General features: G+C 53.0%; 1 protein-coding gene across 10 annotated transcripts in view; it reads left to right on the top strand.

The window, feature by feature from the left end:
* Positions 1 to 15,002, top strand: part of LOC115119506 (transcription factor COE1-A-like) — a 389,994-nt gene that overhangs the window by 223,282 nt on the left and 151,710 nt on the right. For all 10 annotated transcript variants that reach the window (XM_065023924.1, XM_065023922.1, XM_065023916.1 and 7 more), the window contains exon 8: positions 12,521 to 12,659. In XM_065023924.1, coding sequence (XP_064879996.1) covers positions 12,521 to 12,659 — 139 coding nt within the window. The remainder of the gene's footprint in view (positions 1 to 12,520; positions 12,660 to 15,002) is intronic.

Here is a 15,002-nt window from a genome sequence, read left to right as displayed (position 1 = left end):
GGGACTCCTATGGTAGGTACACCTATAGCTCATCTCTTGGCAGTAGTACTGTAGACTACTTTATCACTGACCTCAACCCAGAGTCTCTCAGAGCGTTCACAGTCAGCCCACTGACATCCCTATGAGATCACAGCAAAATCACAGTCTACTTGAACAGATTAATACTCAATCATGAGGCATCAAAGCCAAAGGAACTGAGTAACTGAGTAACAATAAGAAATCCTATGGAAGGAATGCAGTTGGAAACCTACCAAAAAACAATTAGGCAACGACAAATTCAATCCCTTTTAGACAACTTCCTGGGTAAAACGTTCCACTGTAATAGTGTAGGTGTAAACTTGGCAGTAGAACATCTTAACAGTATATTTGACCTCTCATCTTCCCTATCAAATCTAAAAATCTCAAATAGAAAACCGAAGAAAATGAACAACAATGACAAATGTTTGATGAAGAATGCAAAAATCTAAGAAAGAAATTGAGAAACCTGTCCAACCAAAAACATAGACCCGCAAAACCTGAGTCTACGCCTTCACTATGGTGAATCACTAAAACAATACAGAAATACACTACGGAAAAAGAAGGAACAGCACGTCAGAAATCAGCTCAATGTAATTGAAGAATCCATAGACTCTAACCACTTCTGGGAAAAAAAAAAAAACTAAATCAAATCAAATCAAATGTATTCATATAGCCCTTCGTACATCAGCTGATATCTCAAAGTGCTGTACAGAAACCCAGCCTAAAACCCCAAACAGCAAGTAATGCAGGTGTAGAAGCACATGAAGAATTATCTACCCAAAATGGAGAAGTATGGGTAAACCTCCAAACTTTTTGGCTCAGTAACAAAGAATAAAGAGCAAAAACATTCACATGATCAAATACAGATCTTAGAATCACCTATTAAAGACATCCAGAACCCACTGGATTCTCCAATTACATTGAATGAGTTACAGGACAAAATAAAAACCCTCCAACCCAAAAAGGCCTGTGGTGTTGATGGTATCCTCAATGAAATGATCAAATATACAGACAACAAATTCCAATTGGCTATACTAAAACTCTTTAACATCATCCTTAGCTCTGGCATCTTTCCCAATACTTGGAACCAAGGACTGATCACCCCAATCCACAAAAGTGGAGACAAATTTGACCCTAATAACTTCCGTGGGATATGCTTCAACAGTAACTTTGGGAAAATCCTCTGCATTATCATTAACAGCAGACTCATACATTTCCTCAATGAAAACAATGTACTGAGCAAATGTCAAATTGGCTTTTTACCAAATTACCGTACAACAGACCATGTATTCACCTTGCACAACCTAATTGACAACCAAACAAACCAAAACAAAGGCAAAGTCTTCTCATGCTTTGTTGATTTAAAAAAAGCCTTCGACTCAATTTGGCGTGAGGGTCTGCTATACAAACTGATGGAAAGTGGAGTTGGGGGTAAAACATACAACATTATAAAATCCATGTACACAAACAACAAGTGTGCGGTTAAAATGGGCAAAAAACACACACATTTCTTCCCACAGGGCCGTGGGGCTTAAGCCCCACCCTCTTCAACATATATCTCAACGCGGGCACTAGAAAAGTCTGCAGCACCCGGCCTCCCCCTGCTAGAATCCGAAGTCAAATGTCTGCTGTTTGCTGATCTGGTGCTTCTGTCACAAACCAAGGAGGGCCTACAGCAGCACCTAGATCTTCTGCACAGATTCTGTCAGACCTGGGCCCTGACAGTAAATCTCAGTAAGACCAAAATAATGGTGTTCCAGAAAAGGTCCAGTCGCCAGGACCACAAATACAAATTCCATCTAGACACCATTGCCATAGAGCACACAAAAAACTATATAAACCTTTGCCTAAACATCAGCGCCACAGGTAACTTCCACAAAGCTGTGAACGATCTGAGAGACAAATCAAGAAGGGCATTCTATGCCATCAAAAGGAACATAAAATCCAACATACCAATTAGGATCTGGCTAAAAATACTTGAATCAGTCATAGAGCCCATTGCCCTTTATGGTTGTGAGGTCTGGGGTCCGCTCATCAACCAAAATTTCACAAAATGGGACAATCTCCAAATTGAGACTCTGCACGCAGAATTCTGCAAAAATATCCTCCGTGTACAACGCAAAACACCAAATAATGCATGCAGAGCAGAATTAGGCCGATACCCACTAATTATCAAAATCCACGAAAGAGCCGTTAAATTCTACAACCACCTAAAAGGAAGTGATTCACAAACCTTCCATAACAAAGCCATCACCTACAGAGAAATGAACCTGGAGAAGAGTCCCCTAAGCAAGCTGGTCCTGGGGCTCTGTTCACAAACACAAACACACCCCACAGAGCCCCAGGACAACAGCACAATTAGACCCAAGCAAATCATGAGAAAACAAAAAGATAATTACTTGACACATTGGAAAGAATTAACAAAAAAACAGAGCAAACTAGAATGCTATTTGGCCCTAAACAGAGAGTACACAGTGGCAGAATACCTGACCACTGTGACTGACCCAAACTTAAGGAAAGCTTTGACTATGTACAGACTCAGCCTTGCTATTGAGAAAGGCCGCCGTAGGCAGACATGTCTCTCAAGCGAAGACAGGCTATGTGCACACTGCCCACAAACTGAGGTGGAAACTAAGCTGCACTTCCTAACCTCCTGTCCAATGTATGACCATATTAGAGACACATATTTCCCTCAGATTACACAGATCCACAAAGAATTCGAAAACAAACCGAATTTTGATAAATTCCCATATCTACTGGGTGAAATTCCACAGTGTGCCATCACAGCAGCAACATTTCTGACCTGTTGCCACAAGAAAAGGGCAACCAGTGAAGAACAAACACCATTGTAAATACAACCCATATTTATGTTTATTTATTTTCCCTTGTGCAACCTTAACCATTTGTATATCGTTTCAACACTGTATATATACGCAATTTGACATTTGTAATGTCTTTATTGTTTTGAAACTTCTGTATGTGTAATGTTTACTGTTAATTTTTATTGTTTATTTCAATTTTGTATATTATCTACCTCACTTGCTTTGGCAATGTTAACACATGTTTCCCATGCCAATAAAGCCCCTGGAATTGAATTGAATTGAGAGAGAGAGAGAGAGAGAGAGAGAATGAGAGGGAGAGAGAGAGAATGAGAGAGAGAGAGGAGTTGACAATGAAGTAAACATAGAGAGGGGAGGTAGAGCTGTGAGCTGCTGTGGGGAATGGGGCAGGGAGTTAGGCAGGGTAGGAGGTGTCTGTCCAGGGAGACTAGTGAACAGGGAGTTAGGCAGGTTAGGAGGTGTCTGTCCAGGGAGACTAGTGAACAGAGAGTTAGGCAGGGTAGGAGGTGTCTGTCCAGGGAGACTAGTGAACAGAGAGTTAGGCAGGGTAGGAGGTGTCTGTCCAGGGAGACTAGTGAACAGGGAGTTAGGCAGGGTAGGAGGTGTCTGTCCAGGGAGACTAGTGAACAGGGAGTTAGGCAGGTTAGGAGGTGTCTGTCCAGGGAGACTAGTGAACAGAGAGTTAGGCAGGGTAGGAGGTGTCTGTCCAGGGAGACTAGTGAACAGAGAGTTAGGCAGGGTAGGAGGTGTCTGTCCAGGGAGACTAGTGAGCAGGGAGTTAGGCAGGTTAGGAGGTGTCTGTCCAGGGAGACTAGTGAGCAGGGAGTTAGGCAGGTTAGGAGGTGTCTGTCCAGGGAGACTAGTGAACAGGGAGTTAGGCAGGTTAGGAGGTGTCTGTGCAGGGAGACTAGTGAGCAGGGAGTTAGGCAGGTTAGGAGGTGTCTGTCCAGGGAGACTAGTGAACATGGAGTTAGGCAGGTTAGGAGGTGTCTGTCCAGGGAGACTAGTGAGCAGGGAGTTAGGCAGGGAAGGAGGTGTCTGTCTAGGGAGACTAGTGAACAGGGAGTTAGGCAGGGTAGGAGGTGTCTGTCCAGGGAGACTAGGTGTCTGTCCAGGGAGACTAGTGAGCAGGGAGTTAGGCAGGGTAGGAGGTGTCTGTCCAGGGAGACTAGTGAACAGGGAGTTAGGCAGGGTAGGAGGTGTCTGTCCAGGGAGACTAGTGAGCAGGGAGTTAGGCAGGGTAGGAGGTGTCTGTCCAGGGAGACTAGTGAGCAGGGAGTTAGGCAGGTTAGGAGGTGTCTGTCCAGGGAGACTAGTGAACAGGAGTTAGGCAGGTTAGGAGGTGTCTGTCCAGGGAGACTAGTGAACAGGAGTTAGGCAGGGTAGGAGGTGTCTGTCCAGGGAGACTAGTGAACAGGGAGTTAGGCAGGGTTGTCTGTCCAGGAGGTGTCTGTCCAGGGAGACTAGTGAGCAGGGAGTTAGGCAGGGTAGGAGGTGTCTGTCCAGGGAGACTAGTGAGCAGGGAGTTAGGCAGGTTAGGAGGTGTCTGTCCAGGGAGACTAGTGAACAGGGAGTTAGGCAGGTTAGGAGGTGTCTGTCCAGGGAGACTAGTGAGCAGGGAGTTAGGCAGGGTAGGAGGTGTCTGTCCAGGGAGACTAGTGAACAGGGAGTTAGGCAGGGTAGGAGGTGTCTGTCCAGGGAGACTAGTGAGCAGGGAGTTAGGCAGGGTAGGAGGTGTCTGTCCAGGGAGACTAGTGAACAGGGAGTTAGGCAGGGTAGGAGGTGTCTGTCCAGGGAGACTAGTGAACAGGGAGTTAGGCAGGGTAGGAGGTGTCTGTCCAGGGAGACTAGTGAGCAGGGAGTTAGGCAGGGTAGGAGGTGTCTGTCCAGGGAGACTAGTGAACAGGGAGTTAGGCAGGGTAGTAGGTGTCTGTCCAGGGAGACTAGTGAACAGGGAGTTAGGCAGGTTAGGAGGTGTCTGTCCAGGGAGACTAGTGAGCAGGGAGTTCGGCAGGGTAGGAGGTGTCTGTCCAGGGAGACTAGTGAACAGGGAGTTAGGCAGGGTAGGAGGTGTCTGTCCAGGAGACTAGTGTCTGTCCAGCAGGGAGTTAGGCAGGGTAGGAGGTGTCTGTCCAGGGAGACTAGTGAGCAGGGAGTTAGGCAGGTTAGGAGGTGTCTGTCCAGGGAGACTAGTGAGCAGGGAGTTAGGCAGGGTAGGAGGTGTCTGTCCAGGGAGACTAGTGAGCAGGGAGTTAGGCAGGTTAGGAGGTGTCTGTCCAGGGAGACTAGTGAACAGGGAGTTAGGCAGGGTAGGAGGTGTCTGTCCAGGAGGCTAGTGAACATGGAGTTAGGCAGGGTAGGAGGTGTCTGTCCAGGGAGACTAGTGAACAGGGAGTTAGGCAGGTTAAGAGGTGTCTGTCCAGGGAGGCTAGTGAACAGGGAGTTAGGCAGGGTAGGAGGTGTCTGTCCAGGGAGTCTAGTGAGCAGGGAGTTAGGCAGGTTAGGAGGTGTCTGTCCAGGGAGACTAGTGAACAGTGAGTTAGGCAGGTTAGGAGGTGTCTGTCCAGGGAGGCTAGTGAACAGGGAGTTAGGCAGGCTAGGAGGTGTCTGTCCAGGGAGACTAGTGAGCAGGGAGTTAGGCAGGTTAGGAGGTGTCTGTCCAGGGAGACTAGTGAACAGAGAGTTAGGCAGGTTAGGAGGTGTCTGTCCAGGGAGACTAGTGAACAGAGAGTTAGGCAGGTTAGGAGGTGTCTGTCCAGGGAGACTAGTGAACAGAGAGTTAGGCAGGTTAGGAGGTGTCTGTCCAGGGAGACTAGTGAACAGGGAGTTAGGCAGGGTAGGAGGTGTCTGTCCAGGGAGACTAGTGAGCAGGGAGTTAGGCAGGTTAGGAGGTGTCTGTCCAGGGAGACTAGTGAACAGGGAGTTAGGCAGGGTAGGAGGTGTCTGTCCAGGGAGGCTAGTGAACATGGAGTTAGGCAGGGTAGGAGGTGTCTGTCCAGGGAGACTAGTGAACAGGGAGTTAGGCAGGTTAAGAGGTGTCTGTCCAGGGAGGCTAGTGAACAGGGAGTTAGGCAGGGTAGGAGGTGTCTGTCCAGGGAGTCTAGTGAGCAGGGAGTTAGGCAGGTTAGGAGGTGTCTGTCCAGGGAGACTAGTGAACAGTGAGTTAGGCAGGTTAGGAGGTGTCTGTCCAGGAGGCTAGTGAACAGGGAGTTAGGCAGGGTAGGAGGTGTCTGTCCAGGGAGACTAGTGAGCAGGGAGTTAGGCAGGTTAGGCAGGTGTCTGTCCAGGGAGACTAGTGAACAGGGAGTTAGGCAGGTTAGGAGGTGTCTGTCCAGGGAGACTAGTGAGCAGGGAGTTAGAGCAGGTTAGGAGGTGTCTGTCCAGGGAGACTAGTGAACAGGGAGTTAGGCAGGGTAGGAGGTGTCTGTCCAGGGAGGCTAGTGAACATGGAGTTAGGCAGGGTAGGAGGTGTCTGTCCAGGGAGACTAGTGAACAGGGAGTTAGGCAGGTTAAGAGGTGTCTGTCCAGGGAGGCTAGTGAACAGGGAGTTAGGCAGGGTAGGAGGTGTCTGTCCAGGAGTCTAGTGAGCAGGGAGTTAGGCAGGTTAGGAGGTGTCTGTCCAGGGAGACTAGTGAACAGTGAGTTAGGCAGGTTAGGAGGTGTCTGTCCAGGGAGGCTAGTGAACAGGGAGTTAGGCAGGCTAGGAGGTGTCTGTCCAGGGAGACTAGTGAGCAGGGAGTTAGGCAGGTTAGGAGGTGTCTGTCCAGGGAGACTAGTGAACAGGAGTTAGGCAGGTTAGGAGGTGTCTGTCCAGGGAGACTAGTGAACAGAAAGTTAGGCAGGTTAGGAGGTGTCTGTCCAGGAGACTAGTGAACAGAGAGTTAGGCAGGTTAGGAGGTGTCTGTCCAGGGAGACTAGTGAACAGGGAGTTAGGCAGACAGGGAGGTGTCTGTCAGGGAGACTAGTGAGTAGGGAGTTAGGCAGGGTAGGAGGTGTCTGTCCAGGGAGACTAGTGAACAGGGAGTTAGGCAGGTTAGGAGGTGTCTGTCCAGGGAGACTAGTGAGCAGGGAGTTAGGCAGGTTAGGAGGTGTCTGTCCAGGGAGACTAGTGAGCAGGGAGTTAGGCAGGGTTAGGAGGTGTCTGTCCAGGGAGACTAGTGAACAGGGAGTTAGGCAGGGTAGGAGGTGTCTGTCCAGGGAGACTAGTCAGCAGGGAGTTAGGCAGGGTAGGAGGTGTCTGTCCAGGGAGACTAGTGAGCAGGGAGTTAGGCAGGTTAGGAGGTGTCTGTCCAGGGAGACTAGTGAGCAGGGAGTTAGGCAGGGTAGGAGGTGTCTGTCCAGGGAGACTAGTGAGCAGGGAGTTAGGCAGGTTAGGAGGTGTCTGTCCAGGGAGACTAGTGAACAGGGAGTTAGGCAGGGTAGGAGGTGTCTGTCCAGGGAGACTAGTGAGCAGGGAGTTAGGCAGGTTAGGAGGTGTCTGTCCAGGGAGACTAGTGAACAGGGAGTTAGGCAGGGTAGGAGGTGTCTGTCCAGGGAGGCTAGTGAACATGGAGTTAGGCAGGGTAGGAGGTGTCTGTCCAGGGAGACTAGTGAACAGGGAGTTAGGCAGGTTAAGAGGTGTCTGTCCAGGGAGGCTAGTGAACAGGGAGTTAGGCAGGGTAGGAGGTGTCTGTCCAGGGAGTCTAGTGAGCAGGGAGTTAGGCAGGTTAGGAGGTGTCTGTCCAGGGAGACTAGTGAACAGTGAGTTAGGCAGGTTAGGAGGTGTCTGTCCAGGGAGGCTAGTGAACAGGGAGTTAGGCAGGCTAGGAGGTGTCTGTCCAGGGAGACTAGTGAGCAGGGAGTTAGGCAGGTTAGGAGGTGTCTGTCCAGGGAGACTAGTGAACAGAGAGTTAGGCAGGTTAGGAGGTGTCTGTCCAGGGAGACTAGTGAACAGAAAGTTAGGCAGGTTAGGAGGTGTCTGTCCAGGGAGACTAGTGAACAGAGAGTTAGGCAGGTTAGGAGGTGTCTGTCCAGGGAGACTAGTGAACAGGGAGTTAGGCAGGGTAGGAGGTGTCTGTCCAGGGAGACTAGTGAGCAGGGAGTTAGGCAGGGTAGGAGGTGTCTGTCCAGGGAGACTAGTGAACAGGGAGTTAGGCAGGTTAGGAGGTGTCTGTCCAGGGAGACTAGTGAGCAGGGAGTTAGGCAGGGTAGGAGGTGTCTGTCCAGGAGACTAGTGAACAGGGAGTTAGGCAGGGTAGGAGGTGTCTGTCCAGGAGACTAGTGAGCAGGGAGTTAGGCAGGGTAGGAGGTGTCTGTCCAGGGAGACTAGTGAGCAGGGAGTTAGGCAGGTTAGGAGGTGTCTGTCCAGGGAGACTAGGGAGACTAGAACAGGGAGTGAGCAGGGAGTTAGGCAGGGAGTTAGTAGGAGGTGTCTGTCCAGGAGACTAGTGAGCAGGGAGTTAGGCAGGTTAGGAGGTGTCTGTCCAGGGAGACTAGTGAACAGGGAGTTAGGCAGGGTTGTCTGTCCAGGGAGGCTAGTGAACAGGGAGTTAGGCAGGTGGAGGTGTCTGTCCAGGGAGACTAGTGAACAGGGAGTTAGGCAGGTTAAGAGGTGTCTGTCCAGGGAGGCTTTTGAACAGGGAGTTAGGCAGGGTAGGAGGTGTCTGTCCAGGGAGTCTAGTGAGCAGGGAGTTAGAGCAGGAGTTAGGCTAGGTTAGGAGGTGTCTGTCCAGGGAGACTAGTGAACAGGGAGTTAGGCAGGTTAGGAGGTGTCTGTCCAGGGAGGCTAGTGAACAGGAGTTAGGCAGGCTAGGAGGTGTCTGTCCAGGGAGACTAGTGAGCAGGGAGTTAGGCAGGTTAGGAGGTGTCTGTCCAGGGAGACTAGTGAACAGAGAGTTAGGCAGGTTAGGAGGTGTCTGTCCAGGGAGACTAGTGAACAGAGAGTTAGGCAGGTTAGGAGGTGTCTGTCCAGGGAGACTAGTGAACAGAGAGTTACAGAGAGTTAGGCAGGTTAGGAGGTGTCTGTCCAGGGAGACTAGTGAACAGGGAGTTAGGCAGGTTAGAGGTGTCTGTCCAGGGAGGCAGGGGCAGGTTAGGAGGTGTCTGTCCAGGGAGACTAGTGAACAGTTAGGCAGTTAGGTGTCTGTCCAGGGGAGGTGTCTGTCCAGGGAGACTAGTGAGCAGGGAGTTAGGCAGGTTAGGAGGTGTCTGTCCAGGAGACTAGTGAACAGGGAGTTAGGCAGGTTAGGAGGTGTCTGTCCAGGGAGGTGTCTGTCCAGGGAGACTAGTGAGGGAGTTAGGCAGGTTAGGAGGTGTCTGTCCAGGGAGACTAGTGAGCTGGGAGTTCTGTCCAGGGAGACTAGTGAACAGGCTGGTCCAGGGAGACTAGACTTAGGCAGGTTAGGAGGTGTCTGTCCAGGGAGACTAGGAACAGGGAGTTAGGCAGGGTAGGAGGTGTCTGTCCAGGAGACTAGTGAACAGGGAGTTAGGCAGGTAGGAGGTGTCTGTCCAGGGAGACTAGTGAGCAGGGAGTTAGGCAGGTTAGGAGGTGTCTGTCCAGGGAGACTAGTGAGCAGGGAGTTAGGCAGGGTAGGAGGTGTCTGTCCAGGGAGACTAGTGAACAGGGAGTTAGGCAGGGTAGGAGGTGTCTGTCCAGGGAGACTAGTGAGCAGGGAGTTAGGCAGGTTAGGAGGTGTCTGTCCAGGGAGTTAGGCAGGGTAGGAGGTGTCTGTCCAGGGAGACTAGTGAGCAGGGAGTTAGGCAGGTTAGGAGATGTCTGTCCAGGGAGACTAGTGAGCAGGGAGTTAGGCAGAGTAGGAGGTGTCTGTCCAGGGAGACTAGTGAGCAGGGAGTTAGGCAGGTTAGGAGGTGTCTGTCCAGGGAGACTAGTGAACAGGGAGTTAGGCAGGGTAGGAGGTGTCTGTCCAGGGAGACTAGTGAACAGAAAGTTAGGCAGGTTAGGAGGTGTCTGTCCAGGGAGACTAGTGAACAGGGAGTTAGGCAGGGTAGGAGGTGTCTGTCCAGGGAGGCTAGTGAACATGGAGTTAGGCAGGGTAGGAGGTGTCTGTCCAGGGAGACTAGTGAACAGGGAGTTAGGCAGGTTAAGAGGTGTCTGTCCAGGGAGGCTAGTGAACAGGGAGTTAGGCAGGGTAGGAGGTGTCTGTCCAGGGAGTCTAGTGAGCAGGGAGTTAGGCAGGTTAGGAGGTGTCTGTCCAGGGAGACTAGTGAACAGTGAGTTAGGCAGGTTAGGAGGTGTCTGTCCAGGGAGGCTAGTGAACAGGGAGTTAGGCAGGCTAGGAGGTGTCTGTCCAGGGAGACTAGTGAGCAGGGAGTTAGGCAGGTTAGGAGGTGTCTGTCCAGGGAGACTAGTGAACAGAGAGTTAGGCAGGTTAGGAGGTGTCTGTCCAGGGAGACTAGTGAACAGAAAGTTAGGCAGGTTAGGAGGTGTCTGTCCAGGGAGACTAGTGAACAGAGAGTTAGGCAGGTTAGGAGGTGTCTGTCCAGGGAGACTAGTGAACAGAAAGTTAGGCAGGTTAGGAGGTGTCTGTCCAGGGAGACTAGTGAACAGAGAGTTAGGCAGGTTAGGAGGTGTCTGTCCAGGGAGACTAGTGAACAGGGAGTTAGGCAGACAGGGAGGTGTCTGTCCAGGGAGACTAGTGAGTAGGGAGTTAGGCAGGGTAGGAGGTGTCTGTCCAGGGAGACTAGTGAACAGGGAGTTAGGCAGGTTAGGAGGTGTCTGTCCAGGGAGACTAGTGAGCAGGGAGTTAGGCAGGTTAGGAGGTGTCTGTCCAGGGAGACTAGTGAGCAGGGAGTTAGGCAGGGTAGGAGGTGTCTGTCCAGGGAGACTAGTGAACAGGGAGTTAGGCAGGGTAGGAGGTGTCTGTCCAGGGAGACTAGTGAGCAGGGAGTTAGGCAGGGTAGGAGGTGTCTGTCCAGGGAGACTAGTGAGCAGGGAGTTAGGCAGGTTAGGAGATGTCTGTCCAGGGAGACTAGTGAGCAGGGAGTTAGGCAGAGTAGGAGGTGTCTGTCCAGGGAGACTAGTGAGCAGGGAGTTAGGCAGGTTAGGAGGTGTCTGTCCAGGGAGACTAGTGAACAGGGAGTTAGGCAGGGTAGGAGGTGTCTGTCCAGGGAGGCTAGTGAACAGGGAGTTAGGCAGGGTAGGAGGTGTCTGTCCAGGGAGACTAGTGAACAGGGAGTTAGGCAGGTTAAGAGGTGTCTGTCCAGGGAGGCTTTTGAACAGGGAGTTAGGCAGGGTAGGAGGTGTCTGTCCAGGGAGTCTAGTGAGCAGGGAGTTAGGCAGGTTAGGAGGTGTCTGTCCAGGGAGACTAGTGAACAGGGAGTTAGGCAGGTTAGGAGGTGTCTGTCCAGGGAGGCTAGTGAACAGGGAGTTAGGCAGGCTAGGAGGTGTCTGTCCAGGGAGACTAGTGAGCAGGGAGTTAGGCAGGTTAGGAGGTGTCTGTCCAGGGAGACTAGTGAACAGAGAGTTAGGCAGGTTAGGAGGTGTCTGTCCAGGGAGACTAGTGAACAGAGAGTTAGGCAGGTTAGGAGGTGTCTGTCCAGGGAGACTAGTGAACAGAGAGTTAGGCAGGTTAGGAGGTGTCTGTCCAGGGAGACTAGTGAACAGGGAGTTAGGCAGACAGGGAGGTGTCTGTCCAGGGAGACTATCACTGGTGTTTGCCAAGTCCTTTTCAAGAGAGGCAGGAGCCTTTTGAAGCTGCAGAGATTAGAGGCTTTTCTGAACACCTGGGGAGTCCTCTTAGCACATCTCAGCCTAAAGCCCGGTTCCTATTGGACCACAGTAATGGACTCAGCACTCAGCACCAACCCATTAGCTACCTCCTATTGTCTCTGGGCTCTCGAATGAGGGACGCTTCTAATTAAATTAATCTGCATGTCATTCTATCAGCCAGCAGTCCCGAGTCTCAAGGAGAGAGGGAGAGATGGAGAGAGGGAGAGAAGGAGAGAAGGAGAGAAGGAGAGAGGGAGAGAAGGAGAGATGGAGAGATGGAGAGAGGGAGAGAAGGAGAGATGGAGAGAGGGAGAGAGGGAGAGTAGGAGAGAGGGAGAGAGGGAGAGAGGGAGAGTAGGAGAGATTGAGAGAGGGAGAGTAGGAGAGAGGGAGAGAAGGAGAGAAGGAGAAAGGGTGAGAGGGAGAGGAGGATAGAGGGAGAGAAGGAGAGAAGGAGAGAGGGAGAGTAGGAGAGAGGGAGAGAAGGAGAGAAGGAGAGAGGGAGAGAAGGAGAGAGGGTGAGAAGGAGAGAGGGAGAGAAGGAGAGAAGGATAGAGGGAGAGAATGAGATAAGGATAGAGGGAGAGAAGGAGAGATTGAGTGAAGGAGAGAGGGAGAGAAGAGTACATCCACAGAGTACACTAAAAGACAGACGCTCTTATATGAAGAAGTACAATTTGTTGGTTATTTTATATTTTAAATGTTTTATATATGTTTTTATTCGATCATTTGTTTTTGTATTTTCATAATTGTTTATTTTTTGATAGTTGGTTATTGAAAGTGCATAGAAGTTGGCTGGACTAGGAGTTTCAGATTTCCATTGACATTAAGTCAGCCCTCTGTATCACTATGATGGTGCATATGTTATGGTTGTAGATGGAATGATCCGATCTGGAGACACCTCAGATTTGTCAAAACATACTAACCTTTGACCTCTGTGTGTGTCTATGTCCAGGTGGTGGTGTCTACTACGGTCAGTGTGGACGGACATGTCCTGGCGGTCTCTGACAACATGTTTGTCCACAACAACTCCAAACACGGCCGCAGGGCTCGTAGGCTGGATCCTTCGGAAGGTCCGTCTTACCTGGAGCATGGTAGGCACCCTCTCACTTTTCTACTGTACGGCTGTCTGTCTGTCTGCCCTCTGGTCTGACCGTCAGTCTGTCTGCCCTCTGGTCTGACCGGCTGTCTGTCTGTCAGTCTGTCTGCCCTCTGGTCTGACCGGCTGTCTGTCTGTCAGTCAGTCTGCCCTCTGGTCTGACCGTCAGTCTGTCTGTCAGTCTGTCTGCCCTCTGGTCTGACCGTCTGTCTGTCTCTCAGTCTGTCTGCCCTCTGGTCTGACCGGCTGTCTGTCTGTCAGTCTGTCTGCCCTCTGGTCTGACCGGCTGTCTGTCTGTCAGTCTGTCTGCCCTCTGGTCTGACCGTCTGTCTTTCTGTCAGTCAGTCTACAGTATATGAGTCTGAGTCTCTGTCTCTCTGTGTTTGTCCATCTGCCTGACTTTGTACATTTGTCTGTCTGTCTGTCTGTCTGTCTGTCTGTTTGTATACGATTGGAACATGGAAAGGTTCTAGAAACAGGGTGGCAGGGTGGGGGAGGCAGGATGGGAGAAGACTGGATGGGGGAGACAGGGTGGGAGGAGACTGGGTGGGAGGAGACAGGGTGGGAGGAGACTGGGTGGGGGGAGGCAGGATGGGAGGAGACTGGGTGGGGGAGACAGGGTGGGAGGAGACTGGGTGGGGGAGGCAGGATGGGAGGAGACTGGGTGGGGGAGACAGGGTGGGAGGAGACTGGGTGGGGGAGACAGGGTGGGAGGAGACTGGGTGGGGGAGATAGGGTGGGAGGAGACTGGGTGGGAGGAGACTGGGTGGGGGTTGCAGGATGGGAGGAGACTGGGTGGGAGGAGACTGGGTAGGGGTGGCAGGATGGGAGGAGACTGGGTGGGAGGAGACTGGGTGGGGGTGGCAGGATGGAAGGAGACTGGGTGGGGGAGACAGGGTGGGAGGAGACTGGGTGGGGGAGACAGGGTGGCAGGAGACTGGGTGGGAGGGGGCAGGGTGGGGGAGACAGAGAGGGAGGAGACTGGGTGGGGGAGACAGGTTGGCAGGAGACAGGGTGGGAGGAGACTGGGTGGAGGAGACAGGGTGGGAGGAGACAGGGTGGGAGGAGACTGGGTGGGAGGAGACTGGGTGGGAGGAGACTGGGTGGGAGGGGGCAGGGTGGGGGAGACAAAGGGGAGGAGACTGAGTGGGGGAGACAGGTTGGCAGGAGACTGGGTGGGAGGAGACTGGGTGGGAGGAAACAGGGTGGGAGGAGACTGGGTGGGGGAGGCAGGATGGGAGGAGACTGGGTGGAGGAGACAGGGTGGGAGGAGACTGGGTGGGGGAGACAGGGTGGGAGGAGACTGGGTGGGGGAGATAGGGTGGGAGGAGACTGGGTGGGGGAGACAGGGTGGGAGGAGACTGGGTGGGAGGAGACTGGGTGGGAGGAGACTGGGTGGGAGGGGGCAGGGTGGGGGAGACAAAGGGGAGGAGACTGGGTGGGGGAGACAGGTTGGCAGGAGACTGGGTGGGAGGAGACTGGGTGGGAGGAGACAGGGTGGGAGGAGACTGGGTGGGAGGAGACTGGGTGGAGGAGACAGGGTGGGAGGAGACAGGGTGGGAGGAGACTGGGTGGGAGGAGACTGGGTGGGAGGGGGCAGGGTGGGGGAGACAGAGAGGGAGGAGACTGGGTGGGGGAGACAGGTTGGCAGGAGACAGGGTGGGAGGAGACTGGGTGGAGGAGACAGGGTGGGAGGAGACAGGGTGGGAGGAGACTGGGTGGGAGGAGACTGGGTGGGAGGGGCAGGGTGGGGGAGACAAAGGGGAGGAGACTGGGTGGGGGAGACAGGTTGGCAGGAGACTGGGTGGGAGGAGACTGGGTGGGAGGAGACTGGGTGGGAGGAGACAGGGTGGGAGGAGACTGGGTGGGAGGAGACTGGGTGGGAGGGGGCAGGGTGGGAGGGGGCAGGGTGGGGGAGACAGGTTGGCAGGAGACTCGGTGGGAGGAGACTGGGTGGGAGGGGGCAGGGTGGGGAGACAGGTTGGCAGGAGACTGGGTGGGAGGAGACTGGGTGGGAGGAGACTGGGTGGGAGGGGGCAGGGTGGGAGGAGACTGGGTGGGAGGAGACTGGCTGGGAGGGGGCAGGGTGGGGGAGACAGGTTGGCAGGAGACTGGGTGGGAGGAAACTGGGTGGGAGGGGACTGGGTGGGAGGGGGCAGGGTGGGAGGAGACTGGGTGGGAGGAGACTGGCTGGGAGGGGGCAGGGTGGGAGGAGACTGGGTGGGAGGGGGCAGGGTGGGAGGAGACTGGCTGGGAGGAGACTGGGTGGGAGGGGCAGGGTGGGAGGAGACTGGGTGGGAGGGGCAGGGTGGGAGGAGAGGAGACTGGGTGGGAGGGG

The sequence above is a fragment of the Oncorhynchus nerka genome, linkage group LG10 (genome assembly GCF_034236695.1).
Source record: "Oncorhynchus nerka isolate Pitt River linkage group LG10, Oner_Uvic_2.0, whole genome shotgun sequence".
NCBI lineage: Eukaryota > Metazoa > Chordata > Actinopteri > Salmoniformes > Salmonidae > Oncorhynchus > Oncorhynchus nerka.
This window is presented reverse-complemented; position numbering and strand designations above follow the sequence as displayed.